This window comes from Cupressus sempervirens, chromosome 2 (assembly GCF_028749045.1).
Source record: "Cupressus sempervirens isolate cs-2001-9-10 chromosome 2, ASM2874904v1, whole genome shotgun sequence".
Lineage (NCBI taxonomy): Eukaryota > Viridiplantae > Streptophyta > Pinopsida > Cupressales > Cupressaceae > Cupressus > Cupressus sempervirens.
The window spans coordinates 721,636,294-721,653,698 of NC_143119.1; the positions used below are offsets into that span (position 1 = coordinate 721,636,294).

The window sequence follows — 17,405 nt, forward strand, 5'->3', positions numbered from 1 at the left end:
TGAAGTAGGAGACTTGGTTTATCTTAGGCTCTAGCCATATCGACAGTCCTCATTGAAGGAAAAGGCAAAAGAAAAATTGAAGCCACGATTTTATGGCCCCTATCGCGTAGTCCGATGCATTGGTGAAGTCGCTTACAAACTGGAACTTCCAGAGGGAAGCCGTATTCATAACGTCTTTCATGTCTCATTCCTGAAGAAGGCCATAGGGCAAAACGTCACGGTAAACACAGACCTTCCACCACTCAATGAAGAAGGAAAGCTCATATTGGAACCAACCGAGATCATAAAGGTGTGTGAGAAGACTCTATGGAACCCCATGGTGAAGGAATATTTGGTGCATTGGAAAGACTTTCCATTGGACGGCACGACGTGGGAAGGCGAGCGCATTCTCCAACACCCGGCATTGCATTTGCTTGAGGACAAGCAAAATTTGGGACGGGAGGACTGTAATATTCCCATTATAAAATAAATCATTTATCAAACTATTTTTAATGGGCCAATTAATTTAATATATCTTGGACCCATTTTTATTTTGTTTCCGTACTTTATCTCGCCGTCGGCTATCTTTGTACACCCTCAGAAAGTTTCCCGACGGGTATTTAAGCACAACTTGTAGGCAATCTTTAGGTATGCAATTTCGATTATTTTCTCTGTACTGCGAATTCTTCTTGGGATTCTCTATTGATTACCATTTGGGAAGTGAAAGATCCTCCCTATCTGGTCTTTTTGGTTTCGGTGGGATTCAACCCTCACCCTATTTCGTCGCCTGTAATACTTCACTCGGATCTAGCAAATTGAAGCATCATTTTTCGGCATATATATTTCTTGAAGGAATTATTTATATTCGAGTTTCTATTATTGGGTCTAAACTACTTGTGTTTAGTATGAACAAGTTTGCATTCATTGTTGTGGCTCAAACACCTATACGTGTGGTATCTAGGCATTTTCTGTACAGCCCCCTCACTGCCCATACAACCTTCATTCTTCCACCTGCCATTCATCAAACCCCCGTACCTCCCTTGCACCCTCCATCTCCTCATCGTACAGCTTACCATACGGCCTACCAGGCTTTGACTCCGTACACCACCCCTCCATCTCCCAGTGACCATCATACGACCAGTGTGCCTCTCATCCCTCTACTGTACAACTCTTGTGCCTCTTCCCTATACGGCCTATCCACCAAATGATCTCCTTTGTCCACCGTACATACACCGTATGGCCTTCACAACCATAGTGTACGGCCGCCTCACCACTCCAACACACCGTACTTTCACACATACCGTACGGCCTCAAATTGCCATCCGTACATCACTCCAATCTTACCACATTGCCCTCCAAAATCATGTGCGGGTTCTGTCACCTAATCACCATTTCAACAAAGAGATTGATAAGAGTAGTTGCGTGGGTCGAAACATTACAAGGGCAATTCCTACTAGATGGGACCAATAATGAAACGAAGTTCCAAACAGCTTTATTAGCAATTCAGTGTGCAAAGAAATTGGGAGGTTCTAAAGTGATTGTGGAAGGGGATTCATTAGTAGTAGTGGAGGCAATTAGAAGAAATCACATCTATGCATGGCATCTAGAAAAAAATATATTGTTGTAAATAAGGTACTGGAATCTTTGGAAGATTTCAAAATATGTCATGTTTTCAAAGAGTCAAATGGAGAAGCGGATCAACTTTCAAAATAAGCGGCAAATTCTTTGGAGGTAGGAAAAGGTCGTTTTGATTGACAAAAGTTGTTTAGTTGATTTATCTAAAAGGTAATATGTCCTTTAAGTGTCATTGCAAGGAAAGTGGTGCAAATATAAATTAAATGAAGGGTGACGACTGAGGTGAAATGTCAAACTTGTGAAATGATGAGGAGAAATAGGAAATATGTAATGAGTGTTCTCATTATGAAAAGTGATGTTTTAACTTTAAAGGACGGAGAGGTGAAGTGTGATAGATTGAGGTGTCAAATCAAAGTCTGTGTTCTGAGCAAGTTGGTAGGCGTTTTTGTTATAAAAAATGATAGGGGTAAAGGTGTTAATCATAAAGTGCATAACCTTTCTGAAAGCAACAGGTAAGGATAGCAATAGAGAGTAAGAAATGAAGGCTACCTTTACATTTCAAATGGCTCAACAGCAAAAAACGCTTTATGGCCCTGTCTAAAACCATTGCCTTCGCCTGGTTCTTCTTTGCCCAGCACCAGACGTGATGGAGGTAGTGAAGGGAATTGTAGGGGAGTTGTTTCAAAGTTCGACCCATCACTGGAAAATTAATGTGGAGGAGGTCAAGTGGGTATTGACATCATTGTTTCCAAAAGACTTGATTGCAAGTGTGGACTCTTTGTTAGAGTGGGAATGGTCAGGGATGGGTTTCAATTACAGAGAATGGTTTGATATTGAAGCAGAGGGAAATTTGGTCTCCTCTAGTGGCCAAATAATGTAAATAGGGAAGCTTACAAGGGAAAAATTGGGGTAGAGTGGCTCAAGTTGGTGGAGGAAATCCACTCGTTCTAGGAGAGGGCAAGGAGGGTCAAAGGATTTCATGTTTCTCATTCTCGACGTTGTCGCACTGCAGGTTACCAAAAAAGACGAATAGTGGTGAAGGTGGTCTTTCTAGTGAGGGTGTAAAGGGGGAAGAAAAAGTGACTGAAATTTTGCTTTTTGCTTCATTGGAAATTGGCTTACAGATTTCCAAGGTGGACAACATCAAATTTTAATGTGTGAAGTTTTCGGTAAAGAAAACAATGGATGAAGAAAATTAGCGGGCATAATTGACAGAGGAATTGAAGCACGAGTCGACAGCCATGAGCGACCTCTAATAAGCTAAGGAGTTTTTGTGAAAGGAACAAGGCAAGTAACATGCAAAAGATAACACCCTAGTGTTAGGAAAGATTAATGGCGGCACGAACAAGGCGAAACTAATTCCCCGAAATCAGCAGGGATAATGCAGTTTGTTCTTTTTCAGGGCGAAACGAGGGTTTGGCTAATGATGTCGGATCACAGTGGTAGTAAATTTGAAATCCTAATTTGTTTTTGTAAGATCCTCATATATTAAGGATAGGAGGAGTAACTTTGCTTAGTAATGAAGATTGTAAATGAAGTATACGTGTTAGGGGCAAGTTTTTTGGTGGTTATGTTTTATATGGCCTCTCTATTAAATCTTTTAGTTTATTAATAAAGTATCTTATTACCGACCAAAAAAATATATAATAATATAATGCATAATTAATGATACAATATATTAGTGCGAGAGGACACAATGTCATTGGTAAAAGACACAACTCGTTGATAGCACAGATATAAATTGTTTGATTGAAGGGAAGTCTAAGGGAGGGGAACAGAAAAAGACTACATTAAAAAAAATGCAAGTATAGAACTAGAAGCCATGGAAAAGTACAGACTGAATATTATCAAATAAAAGAGAATACAAATGGATCACTGCAAATAACAGGGGAATCACACAATTTCTATATGCTTGCAATATCCTTTAAAACTCCAATCATATTACAAAACAACACTAAGGCAACACATGCTAGGAAAAGACATCAGACAACAATGCCAATCATTGAGACCCAGTGCACCTTGGAAAATCAACCATGACCACAAGCATCAAATTACGCTCTCCTGTGATCTTCCATTTCTGCCTACACACAAACCGCATTCACATCATCCAAAATAGACAAAAGACTTCAACGCCTTATACCAATCAGGTCACTCATCATCACAGTCAGGCTCTATCTGTTCACATCACCTTCCATCATACTTGAAACATTCAAACCCAACCCCCATTGCACCTTCTTTGTTGCAATCACAGATTGCTGCTATATTGGTTTGTGATCTCTCAATCAACATTTGTAGATCACAGGCATACCATTCACCATGAATTTGGAGAGTCAGCCTGATTGCAGAAGTGATATTTACAATACCATATATTTTCAGTATTGCCATCCGGGAATCTACAGAGGCTGCAATACATTTACGATCAGAATGTTATGAGCCATTGCAGAATCATTATTTTTCTAGGCATATAGAGCAGATCAGTTATAACAGATGGCAGCAAGAACAGGAAACATTTTTACTATCTTCTCAACCCACTCATTGCACATGCCACCGAACTTGGGAATTGACAAGAAACTATATACCAATCAGCTCATTGGTACTTGATTGCAGATTGCACAACAAATAGTGAGAGACGATCATATCCAGAAATAGCTTTAGACCAACATTAGCAGAATTATATTATTCTGAAATCATACTGAATTGAATATCATCTGTGCTTCCCAAAACATACATATACATACTGTGAGAGTACCCTTTAAATTGTGTTTAGTTTTATTCTGATTATGTGAATGTGATCTCTGACCCCTGCTTGTAAACTATCTCTTGTTGCCTTCTTGTGTTATTTTAACCGGATACATTACAATATGTTTCTCAACGATTCAACCATTTGGTGTTAATATATGTATAAGGACATTGAAGACCAGCATTTGGATCATCAAATAGGAGATTATTAAATATACAAGGGATATTGATCAGATCAGTGGGGAAGTCTCCTACAATTGAATTTGATGAAATCAGTCCCAGATCCCATAGAACCAGACTAGGAAAATTACAAAAACTAAGTCTGATAATGACCCAGGAGTGTCAGTCAATAATGACATACAATACACAATAGTTATCATAGGTAATAATTGAAAATTTCGTTTCTAACTCAGGTTTCAACTAAGATTACACATGATAAGTGAATATGAGAAGGTCTTAAAAAAAACACCACACTAAGCCCTGTTTAAATATTATAATAACATGATTCAGATATAAATCAACATTAAATCCTTGAAATCGATTAATAGGCAATCATACATTTAATCCTTGTATTAACATAGTGTGCATTAAAAATCTGTAATTTCTGACTAAATTTGTAGGGGAAAAAGACTTGGAAATATATTTTAATTGGAAAAAGACACAGCAACAAAGAAAATCGGTATCTAGGTTGCTTCATACTCTGAATGGTTGGACATTTATTACTGTATGGAAACAGCCAATAATCTCAAGAGACTGGTAATTCAAAATTAATTGAAGTTTGATACCCAATTGAAAAATCATACCACTAGAATTGCACAAAAAAGTTGTCAGTTCAAGGTTTCTTTCGCATGTGTAGGAAACGTGGTTAAATCATAGAAGACATAAACAGATTCATCATCCATGCTGTTCCCTCTTCCCAATGGGAGCAATAAGAGATAATTTACAAGCAACAACTAAACTAAGCCTAGCACTAATCTATTGTGTTTAGTTTTATTCTGATTATGTGAATGTGATCTCTGATCCCTGCTTGTAAACTATTTTTATTTAGATAACAACTAAACTAAGCCTAGCACTAATCTATTCGCTTGAGGATGGTATGTGGAAAATCTCTGTTCAACTGCCCAAAGCCTGAACAAGTCCAACACCAAATAGTGAACAGTAAATGAAGTATGTATGCCATGTGGACTACAGCAGTGGCAGTGTTGTGGAAAGTTTGGAATGTTTTAATGTTTTATCTAACACTGAGATGTGAAGAAAATGTCTAAAGTATCACATGAGAGTCATGTACCCCCCTACATTTGAGCAGGTTTGCATGAAAAGTTACTTTATTTCAAGCTGATATTCTGCCTGAAGTCAAAAGCTAATCCTAACACTTATCATACAATCTCGAGAATTTGCAAGCCAAAATGGTTGACAAATAACTTGTCCAAAATCTGACCATAGTTTTCAACAACTTGCAACAAGTTATCCCATAAAAACTAAACATTTTTCAGGAAAATCTATCCTACACTGCTATCAAATCTCTTTTTTGTTCTACAACAGAAAAAATCAGCCAAACAAGCGATTTAACACTCCATCAGTGATTTAGCGCGAACAATTTAATGAGGGGGACAACTGAATAAGAAAGCAGCATATCAGGAGGCAAAAAACAAAGTTGGCAAGCCATCATTGATGGGTTCCATGCATACACAGCCCAATTTTTTTTTAAAAATTTATGCACTTACCAAGTAATTGCCAAGTCCAAATCCTACAACAATGGTCTAGATTTTATTTATAAAGACCTAGTGAATTCAAACATCAGACATAAAATAGATAAAAACTTTTACATATAATAAAAACTAAGCTTTAGACAAGATATTGATTAGCCATTTTTTAAACAAATTATATAGGAAAAGAATTTTCAAATAACAAAGACTAATTTTCTTTCCTAGCACTAACACAATATCAGAATAACACAATAATATCCAGACCTGAAGATTTGAACCAAATCAACAAAGTCATTCTGAATTCTATATGTATTCTACTATAAGTTTATAAATGTGCGTAAATTGAAATGATAGTTTCTAACAATTTACCTTAAGCTGAGATATTAGAGATTCCAGCTCCACACGTTTTTGCCTCTCATTATCAAGAGATTGTTTTAGCTCTTCTGCAGTAATACTATCCTCCATGGTTTGATCCAGCCTTTTATCGTCATAATTGTTGCTTCTCTCAACAGAATTGGCCACAATGTTGTCATTTCCAATACTTCTAGGTGTGATGCCTTCACCTGCATTCAATCCCAAAGTAGCTTCATCGGGAATCTCTCGACCTTTCTTCAGTTTAGCAACAACCACCCACATGTTTGCAAGGTCATTTTCTAGGTCTGCTTCTCTTTGTTTTGCTTCCTCAATTTTTTTTTGAAGCTCTGTTTCCTTTTGTTCCTTCTCTATCAATGCAGCTTCCAAAGCTGCTTCCCTTTCACGAGAAGCTATTAGGTCCCTCCTAATATCACTCAAAACTGTACCTTGATCATATTTTCTCGTGTGTCCTTCTCTCCTGCCACCTGTGTGCATGTCTAGGGTTTCATCATTTTGACCATACTTAGAGCCATTGGAAGCTCTTCGAAAGGTTGACTCTTGTGCCGCTTCTAAATCAGATGTTAATTTAGCATTCTGGTATGACAACTTTGTTACTTCCTCTGCTAAAGCTTTTAGTTCCACTGCTGCAGCTGAGGCCAGTTCTTTAGCATAAGCTGATTCTTCAGCCAACTTCTGGCTGTGAACTTCAAGTCCATCTTTTTCTTCAACCAAACGAACTTTATCTTGTTTTAGGTTCTCAATCTCAGCAGCCTGGCATGCACAAAACAGATGGGTCAATGACCATAAATAAATAAAAAAGAATAAATATTCTCTCTTTATATAAGATGGGCAATTACAAAAAGTGTACCATCTTAATCAGAAGCAAGGAATATTTATTACAAAATTTGTAAATTTGTAATAGAACAAAAATATTGAAGAGACAGCAATAACACATTCTAGAAGATCAAAAGACTATACAGTTGCATTATACAATCAGAACCTGCCTGCATTAGAACTTGTGACTGCAATGAAATATCCCCTTCAATAGTTGAAGATCCTCGTTGCAATTGATTGGTCAAATCTGACCTTTCAGCATCTAAGCTGTTTTCAACATGCCTAAGCTCTCCAGACAAGTTGGAGGGATTAAGCCAACCACCTGTGTTGTAAGCAGTAGCAGACTCTAATTCATCGAGAGACTTCTTCTCCATTGCAGCAGCAAGTTGCTGTCGGAGCAAAAGAACCGTCTCTTGCATCTCATTCAACTCAGACACCTGAAACATGATTAGGAAAAACTATTAATCACATAAGAATCGATATAGTGTCAAGTAATCTCACTTACAAAAATGCATGCAGTGGAGCAAACTAAAAGAAATGATCTAACCCTTGTTTGTAGCTGCTCTTGAAGTACTCTGTTATCTGCAGTTTTGATCTACAAATGAAATACAAATTGTGCAATGAGATAGCCACAAGTTGGCACATAAAATAACCAAAAAAAATAAAGATTAATTACATCTAGCAAACTAATTCACTAAGATCAAATGCAACTACACTAAAGAATAATACTCATACTTTTGACATTCTCAAAATTTAAAATTACCTCAAGCTCAAAAGTTTTCTCATTCAACTGAGCCGTAAGTTTTGAGATACACTGGAAAAGTAAACAAGCAGATTAGTTGTAGATATGGTTCCATGTTCTGGGAGAAAAATTGCATCTCAGCACAATATTAACCTGACAAACAAATAACAGCCAAGCAAGCACAGAAATTTCAAAGTATAATTTATTGCAAAATTAAAGTAAAGAAGTAATTCTCAAATGGGGTTTGGTCAATTGGTAGGACCACTTGGTTCTCATGTTGTAGATAAAGATTTAATTCTCCCCAAGGACATCATAGCACCAGTAGTGAAGCAATGCTCCTGCACTAGTGGTAGCGTACAGCAGGCCCACAGGCAATAGAGAAGACTAATGACGAATAGGGAGTTGCCATGTAGTACGAGATATAAGTGTTCAAGTTATATTTACAAAGCATATAGAAAATGAATTTGGATTCTCTCTAAAAGAAGAAAGCCAGTGGGAAATGGGTGAGGTGTTCAATCCATAGGAGCACAGGTAGCACAATTTAAAGTCAAGCAGTATCCCTGCTGGGTGAGTATCAGAAAGCAGTACCCCTCCTAATCGTGAGGGGTAGGGACCCAATTGCCAAACCTCGCTACATAAACTAAAATTAGAAGCAGTTTATCAACAATTTAAAAATCAATCTTGTCCAGCATTGAATATGTTACCTGTGACATTTCAAAAATGTTAGCAGTGTTTGGCGAAGACTCAATAGAGCCTAGCATACGCTTTTCAAGAACCTGCATCTGTCGTTTCTTTTCCTGAATCTCATCCTTCATGTTTTGCATTTGAACCTTTTAAACAAACAAATGCGAATCAGCCAATGATTTGTAAGATTGCAAAGTTACCAATAAACAATTTAATCACATAGAAATCGTATCCATTTACTTGAAGTTGTACGTCATCTGGATTGCCAGCAGCCTGCTCAGAAATGCGCTTAAGGGAACTTGTACAGAGAGCAACCTCCCCAGCCAACATCTTCACCTGTTCCCTAAGAAGATCCATCTGATCCGCCATTGTAGTTCCCGTCTGCAACCAAATAGGAATGGGAAATTTTAAAGTTTATTTCAGACTTCTAGCAACAAATAATTTGCAAATGCAGAGGTTACAACCAAATTACCAATGGATTATTTAGTAGAAGAATCCAACTTTTGTTTCAGAATAAGCATAGATTACAAACTAACAATCATTAATATCCCCATTGTCTCAAGGTACAACCTATTCAATGCAAGCTCAATTGTCTTACTATGAAATTTGTCACATCATTGAATGTAAATAGTGATAAAAATTTGGCTTTCATGAGTTCGTCCATCTCCGTCTTTCCAGAAGACTGTAGAATGAGTCAAGACAGATGAAGGATGGATAAAAATTAACTTTGAAGGTACCACTAAACACAATCCACGACCATCTAGAGCTGAAAGTGTAACTAGAGATGAGAAGAGGAACATTTTGGCACTAGGAGCTCAAAAATTAGAAGAGGGCACTAATAATATGGCAGGGGCAAAGGCTTCTTTGTTCGTCGTGAACTAGGTGAGCAAGCCAATTAAACACAGGTGGGTGCACCAGAAGTAAAACCCAGACGCACTAGGGGTGCGTATGTTGCAGGCACAGAGACATTGCACACCCGCACTCTGCCGCTGCCACCCGGACAACGTTGGGCCACTCGGCACACCCGGTCAGGCCACAGATTCATCCCGAGTGCGCGGGTACCCCAATGCGTACACCAGTGTGTGCACCTAGGGGACACATGGAGTGTGTCTAACGCCCAAGTTAGAAAGCTAAAAATATTAAAGTTTTTTAATATTATGTTTTACTTGCTGTTTTTTACATGGGAACCATAATTGGGTATGGGTCCCATGAGGTCTCTGTCAAGCCCTAATAAGTCTTATACACCTCATTTTCATTTCACATTTGCATTTCACTGTTTTGAAGCAGAAAGGAACAAAATGAGAAAAGGAGATTGCGGGAGTTTGGAAGAGCTTAGTGAGTGATTTTGCAAGGGATTACAAGATCAAGAGGAGCAAAAAGATTTGATTTTGCAAGTGATTCATCAAGCTCAAGGTACATTTTTTAACTTTTTTTTGGTTTAAGATTCTAGAATTTATTACTTTCAGCTTTGCATTTAATTTTTCAATGTTTCATTCTTGATTCTTAAATCTTGTTGATACTAGATAGTTTTAAGTCATTGTTTCTTTAATTTTATTATTGTTCTACGATTTTTTTTTTTTTGTTATTAAAATAAGCAGAAACGTATTTAATTACTATTTCTTAAATTTCTAAATTTTTAAGTAGGCTGAAACAAGTTTATTTTAATGGTTTTATAAAAAAACTATGTTCCCCCGAGTTTCCGGACGAGGACGGGAGGGGACAGCGGGACAGGTTTCCGGTACATCAATTTTTTTTGCCCATTTTGGGGACGGGGGGGACAGCAAACGGGGATGGCAAAAGTGACATTAGGGTCTTTTTTTTAATTTTTTGTGTGTTAAAACATCGGGGACGGATGCAAGTCCCCCATATGGGGACGTCCCCATCCTTGAAACATTGGCTTTTTTGGGGGGACGCGTCCTCGAGGAACATAGTAAAAAAACTAAATTAAAAATAATTAATTAGGCTGGAATGTATCACAATCATTTTCATTTTGTGAAATGCAGTTTCTACTTTCCAAAGGGCATCCAATCGAAGTGTACGAGACATGGAAATTAATGAGGGAAGTGCATCTGAATATGAGCCTAAGGGAAGTGATCATGGGGCTGATCTAGATGCCCAATCTGATTCAAAGCCTCATTATGTTGCCTTCTATTGATTGCCCTTCAGATATTTTGGCACAGTTTACTAAGGGTCCTTATGATCCAAAGTCCCCTCTAAACAATTTGCTATCAAAATTACACACCCTACAACTGCAGGTGCTGGCACAAGGAAATTGAAGTGTAATATATGTGACATAGAATGGTACGGCAACATAAGGAGAGTTAATGCACACCTTTTTTGGGTTGGGCATGGTGTGAGCTCATGCCAATTCTTGGTAGATCCTAGGAATGTGAAATACAAAATAGAAGTGAACAAACTATGGGACATTCCTGATCATACTGCAGTCCCAAAGCCTGAATCTTTGGCTGCTAGGCAACAAGTACAAAATATACAGTAGTTACAGGGGCAGAGAGATACATCTTCACATATCTTGCATTAGAGAGAAGGGGCTATGTCACCTACATCATCCATTCCTTCATCTACACACAATTTAGTAGGGAATAGCAGCAAGGGGAAAAGGAAAGCGAGTGCAAGTCCTAGTGGTAGCAACACCATTGCTCAGTCATTTAACATGCACAAGGGAGCAATTAGGTGATGTCATTGGTGATTTCTTCTTTTCCAATGGCATCCCAACACATGTGGCTCAATCTCCCTATTTTGTGAAGGTGATGTCCATGGTAGTGGCAAAAGATGGAGGCCTATCATTTGTGCCACCAAGTGAGCACAAGTTGAGGACCGTGATGTTGGATAGGACCTATGGCAAGGTTAGGGTCATGATGGAACAGATGAAGGCATGTTGGATTGAGTCAGGTTGCAGCATTATCATGGATGGGTGGACAAACATTAGTCATCACCCACTCATCAACATTATGGTCACATGCACTAAGGTACCATACTTTAAGAGGGAAGTTGATTGTCCAATGCATTGTAAACATGCTGATTTCAGTTTCATGTGCTTAGGGATGCCATTGAGGAGGGTTGGCCATGGTCAAAGGTGTGACAAATTTAACACGTGTGCAAAGCTGCAAGGAGGTTTGTTGATGCAGCCTATAGGCATATTTGATGGACTTTGTGTTGTGTGCATGCAATAAACAATGCACTCAAAGACATGGGAAAAATTGACTGGATTAGACGGGTGGTTAATGATGGAAGAGAGGTGGAGATGTTTAACTCCAATCACCATACATCACATGCACTTTTCAGGGGCTTTGCAAAGAAGCAATTCCTGAAACCAATTGAGACCAGATACACACCTCATATGACATTCTCTAGGAGAGAATGATTAAGTTGCAAGAGCCATTGCTACTCATGGTTATTACACAACAATTGAATCGATGGTCTGGGTCCAAAACAATGCAGGGGAAGAGGCTGAAGGACACAGCAAAGAGCAATCAATTTTGGACTGATGCAAAATACATAATCTCCATCATTACTCCAATGTTCCAGGTAATTAGATATGGAGATACGAATACACCTAACCTTGGAGAAGTTTATGAGTGCATTGATTCCATGCTTGGGCACATGAGGGTTGTGTGTCAGGACCCCACTCTAGCATTCCATGTCGAATGCATTCATCCTATCATTCACCGTAGGTGGGAGAAGATGAACACTCCTTTGCACATGGTTGCCTGTGCATTGAACCCGAAGTGGTACATGCCTAGGTCTAGTAGAGTCACCCCACTTTAGGTTGATGAGATGAAGGTTGGGTTTTTTCAGTGCATTGCCAAGATGCATGAAAGTGACGCTACTAGTGAGATTCCATCCGAGTGGTCAAAATTTGCCAGTATTATACATAATCCTTAGTTCTTGATTTAGTGTTCTAAGTTCTTTATAATTATAAGTTCTTATACATATATTATAACCCACCCCTATTTAGCAACTAGTTTCCTAGGCCAAATTTTTTCTTTTTCTACCAGCTTCTTATTAACCAATAAAAAGATCACGTGACAGTGTAGATTCAAGATACTTGTGATTTTTAAGAACAACAAGATACTAAGTCTAGATTCTTCACAAAATCTCAAGATGCATGAAATACAATTTTTCAATAACAAGTACATACAGTTTGTTCTTGCCTCCTATACGCACGAATTGCTTGTGGGATTCATCGACAAAGATTACCACCCATCCAAGAGTTGACCCCTTTCTAAGTTGCTCACTTCAAACCCAATTTAGATAGCTTTTACCTGTTATGCAATGATTCCTAAATGTTACTATGCCTTGGCTTCCAAGTAATGACTCACCTTTACTTGCTATAGCTTTTTTCTCCCATGGATTAAAGAATCGATGGTTTGTTGAAGGGCTACGTCCGGCACTAAAGAAAAAAATTAAGATTGTACCTCCAGCATCATGCACAAATGCATATAATTGGCTGATGGATCTAGAGAGTGAGCAGAAGACAAGCAAAAAGAAGAGGCACAAATTATCGGACCCAGACAATTCATCTTCCGAAAGTAGCAGCAGCGACGAAGAATCAAGTAAGAAAGTTTGAGCTTTGCAGAAAGATATGTTACGGATGATGAAGGAATTTAAAAATCTAAAAAAGAATCCTGATTCGGTGAAGGGAGAATTGTGGTGTACGGACAGTAAGGAGGAGGGCCACACAAAGGGCTCCTACCTGAAAGAATAATTTTGCGATATCTGCCAGATTACGGGACATTCCACAAAGGAATGCCCAATCAATATGAAGACAAAGGGACACCAGCAACTGTTACTGACACAGGAAGTGTCCACTGCAGGAGCAAGAATGAAGAAAAACAATGACGCAACCTCGGGAAGTTATAAACAATAACCGGCGCAGACAAGGTGGTAATAATAATAACAATGACAATAGAGGCCGAAGTCGGATACAATACAACTCGAGTGGACAGCCGATGATACAGTGTCGTGAGTGCAACCTCTGGGGGCACCTCGCTAGAGACAGTACCACAAAGGAAACGCCACAGTTGTTATGTAGATGGTGTGGTCCGGGAGACCACGAGGATTCGAAATGCCCGAAGTAGGGGGTGAACCTATTAAGCATTAAAACATGTGATGAGAGGGTACTAGCCATCACTCGCGAACGGGCAAAGAAGGCAATATACCTAGATGCAGAGGAAGAAAAGAAGAGGTTGCAGCAAGCACGAACAGAGTTGGAAAAACAAATGGAAATGGAAAAGCTACAAACAAAAGACGTTGCCAACAGCTCGAAAAGGAACCAGGCAAAACAAAACATGAAAAGGCAGGTAATGCAAATAGAAGTTCCTATAAAATTAAATGACCTTACAATGCCTCAGTTGCGGACGGTGATACTAAACATGACACCACTCCCAAAAGCAACGAAAGAGACAAGAAAGAATGGTAGCAGAGCGACTACAACAAACCCAATGCTACTGACACTCGCTACGGGTAGACATCCGGCAGTAGTAGAAATGGGTATCTTGGGAACAGTACTCATGGACACAATCGTCGATTGACGGTCTTGAGTAAACGTACTACCAGAGGATATATGGAGAAAGTTGGGACAACCTACATTGTGCCCACCTACGTTTTAATTACTCACTGCAGATCAACACGGGATTAAGCTTTTAGGGACACTGATGTTGCAGCCTGTAACCATTGAAACGCAACCATTCTTATTAGATTTCGTGGTTACTCCGTATGACGCCATCCTCGGACAAGGTTGGCTGGTGCAGGCAAAGGTGAAGCATGATTGGAAGTGGAATACCCTATCCATGCAAGGCAGAGGTCAGAGATTTACAATCAACCTGCACACATAGATGGTAGGTGAGGAGGCAGCGTCGTCAAATTCCAAAGGCGATGGTGAAGGTGACAATGAGGGAAAGAAGAGAATGGAATTTGATGAAGAGGGAGTATTGAGACTGGAAGGAGGATCTAACGATGAGCACTTGAATTCGATGAACGGCCTAATCCATTGGCAGATGGAGGACTGCGAGCTCTTTTCGAGCTATAATATGTTAAGGGTCGACGAAGGTAATAAAGGAGAGGAAAATGAATGTCCGAACAAATATAGAGAAGCGAAAGAAGGAAAGGCGGTTACGGCTGAAGCTAAAGGAAAGAACATACCGTACGAACCCAACAAAAGGAAAGAGTCCACTGTACAATACACAATGAACAGACCGCGCAGAAAGAAAACATTACACCGCACCACGGATTTCGTAGACAGGTATCGACAGCAAGGAAAACACATTATACGGTTTACACACGAAAAGGGCTTAACAAAAACTTCAGCAATACGGAGTGAGGGTTCTAGAATCAAGAATACAATTATTGACGGCAAAGAGTGGCGGCCAATGCCAGTTTAAGGATTGCAATCGAAAACAAGCTTAGAGATATGGAAAGTCTGAGGGAGAGATTGTATAATTTAAATAAACTTGATGAACAACAATTGCAGGCACAATGGGCAACGGAGTTTACTTAGAACAAGCATAAGGCATGGCATGATAAGCATTTAAAATTGAACAAATTTCAACCCGGCCAATTAGTTTTAAAGTATAATAGGCGTAATGTAATCAAATTGAGAAAGTTCAAAGTGAAATAGGAAGGATTATATAAAATCTACGAAATGGGGGATAACGGAGCAATCAAATTATGGACGCTCGACAAGAAGTAGCTGATGCAATGAACGGGTCAAAGTTGAAAATCTATCCTGAAAGAAAGAGCGTGCCTATGCAGACGAACAACTAGAGAGAATATAATTAATAGATAAATAATGCATATATGTAAAGTAAATGTAAATAATAATAAAGAATGTGAAATTGTAATATGTTAGTAGAGCACTGATAAAAGAGTAGACTGAAGGTCATATAATGCATTGTATGGACAAAAGACTTGTCTGTAGGAGATAACAGTATCATACGGCTTCAATAAATCACATGTATTGAGTGCAGGAGAAGATCACACTATACGGCTACGAATTGGAAGGAATAGACCACCATACGGCCCGTACAAGCTAAACGAGGGCAGTGTTGTTGGAAGATTGGTTTGATGATGATATGTTACATTCATGACTGAGTTTATAATTGAAGTCAACATAGCATGTTTAATGTCTTCTGTGGTATCTAACAAAAGAAAAGCGGAAAGATTAAGTTGGTAAGAACGACTACTTGAGCATGATAACCACCCAAGGTTATGGGAGATACTTCTGAGTGTCTGGTATATGCAGTTAACGTCGGAAGCAGAAAGGACATGTCTAGAAGAAGTTATGTAAGTTTTGGTGATGTCTGTCCTGAGATAGAGTTTACAGAGGCGTGTTATGGCAAACTTGTTATATCTCCTACCAGAGTTGATATCTTGAGGATCAGCATTGAGGACATCAAGAAGACATGTTGACGATAATGTGGTTAAGCTCACTCGTCATAATATTGCTCAAGTTGCAAAGCGGAAGGTTATTCAAGTCGCAAAGCAGAAGATTAAGGTTATCACTATGTGAGGTCCTATAATAATTAATTGAGAAGGATTAACAACCGACTCAGGAATTGTTTGAGGGACTTGGTATAAAGGAAGGACATTTTCCTTTATCATAGCATGGATGAATGTGAATTGTGAATGTTTGATAAGCAGCAGAGAGTGTGGAATGCGAAGTTGAGCAAAGCAATGTGGACGTGAAGGAAACTTCATTGCCGAGGTTTTTCTAAGTGATCCGAGGTTTGATATTTGAATCCGAGATTCATGACCTGGTCTACAAGGTCTGACAATGATTGATCTGGTTGACAGGACAGAGGAAAGAAGAAGATACCAGTAAATTACTTGTTTGAGCAATGAGATCTTCTTGTAGTTGAAATTGCATGTTTGCGTAGTGGGCTCTTCTTGTATACATTGTACCACAACTCCTAACAGGGTTGGCACAACTCTTAACAAGGTTGGCACAACTCCTAACAAAGTTGAAATCTCCTAACAGGAATTCAAAGTCTCCTAACAAGGACTCATTGTACTAAATGTTGTAACAGACTCCTAACAGGGTCTATCCTCTAACAAGGAATATTTATATTAGTACATCATCTTGTGTGCTTCATTCCCACCGAAGTTTTCAGTCTAATCAAGGGTCTCCCTAGTCAACATATTTGGTGTAATTGTCTATGTGCATTTTTATATGGTTGTTGTTTACTTTGGTTGAATGTTTAAGTTTGTTTAAAGAAGATAAGTGTTTTAATTATTTGATAACTAATTCACCCACCCCCCCCCCCCCCCCCCTCTGAATTATCTTGGTGGACTATTGTTTCTAACAATTGGTATCAGAGCATCAGGTACTTGAAGAGAAAGTTTACAGCTTTGGGAAATCCATAGCGAACATGTTCAAGAAAGATAATCCGAAGTTTCATAGAACAAACTATGACAGCTAGAAAGAAAAGATGAAGACACATTTGTTGTGTATGGGTCTGGGTATTGAATCTTGACAAAATCAACGAAAACAATCATCAAAGAAAATGAGTTGGAAAGTTGCTTTGAAGAAAAAAGAGATCTCTTCATGTGTGACATGAGAATTAGGGAAGCCTTATTGACTCCACTTCCTGAGATTCAATACAATAACGTAAAATCACTTCCTACTTCACATTTGATTTGAAAAGCTTTGGAAAATAGTTTTGAAGGTGATGCACACTCTAAGAAGTTGAGGCTACAAAGTTGGATTTGTGTGTTTCAAGATGCTAAGATGATGGAAAATGAATATGTCAAAACATATATAGGCAGAATATCAA

General features: G+C 38.7%; 1 protein-coding gene across 2 annotated transcripts in view; it reads right to left on the reverse strand.

Moving 5' to 3' along the window:
• LOC149575414 (kinesin-like protein KIN-7E, chloroplastic) overlaps positions 1 to 17,405 on the reverse strand; it is a 139,271-nt gene that overhangs the window by 26,101 nt on the left and 95,765 nt on the right. For both annotated transcript variants that reach the window (XM_089815146.1, XM_089815147.1), the window contains exons 18-23: positions 8,854 to 8,994; positions 8,634 to 8,759; positions 7,951 to 8,001; positions 7,735 to 7,782; positions 7,358 to 7,624; positions 6,369 to 7,124 (exon numbers count right to left, since the gene is read on the reverse strand). In XM_089815146.1, coding sequence (XP_089671272.1) covers positions 6,369 to 7,124; positions 7,358 to 7,624; positions 7,735 to 7,782; positions 7,951 to 8,001; positions 8,634 to 8,759; positions 8,854 to 8,994 — 1,389 coding nt within the window. The remainder of the gene's footprint in view (positions 1 to 6,368; positions 7,125 to 7,357; positions 7,625 to 7,734; positions 7,783 to 7,950; positions 8,002 to 8,633; positions 8,760 to 8,853; positions 8,995 to 17,405) is intronic.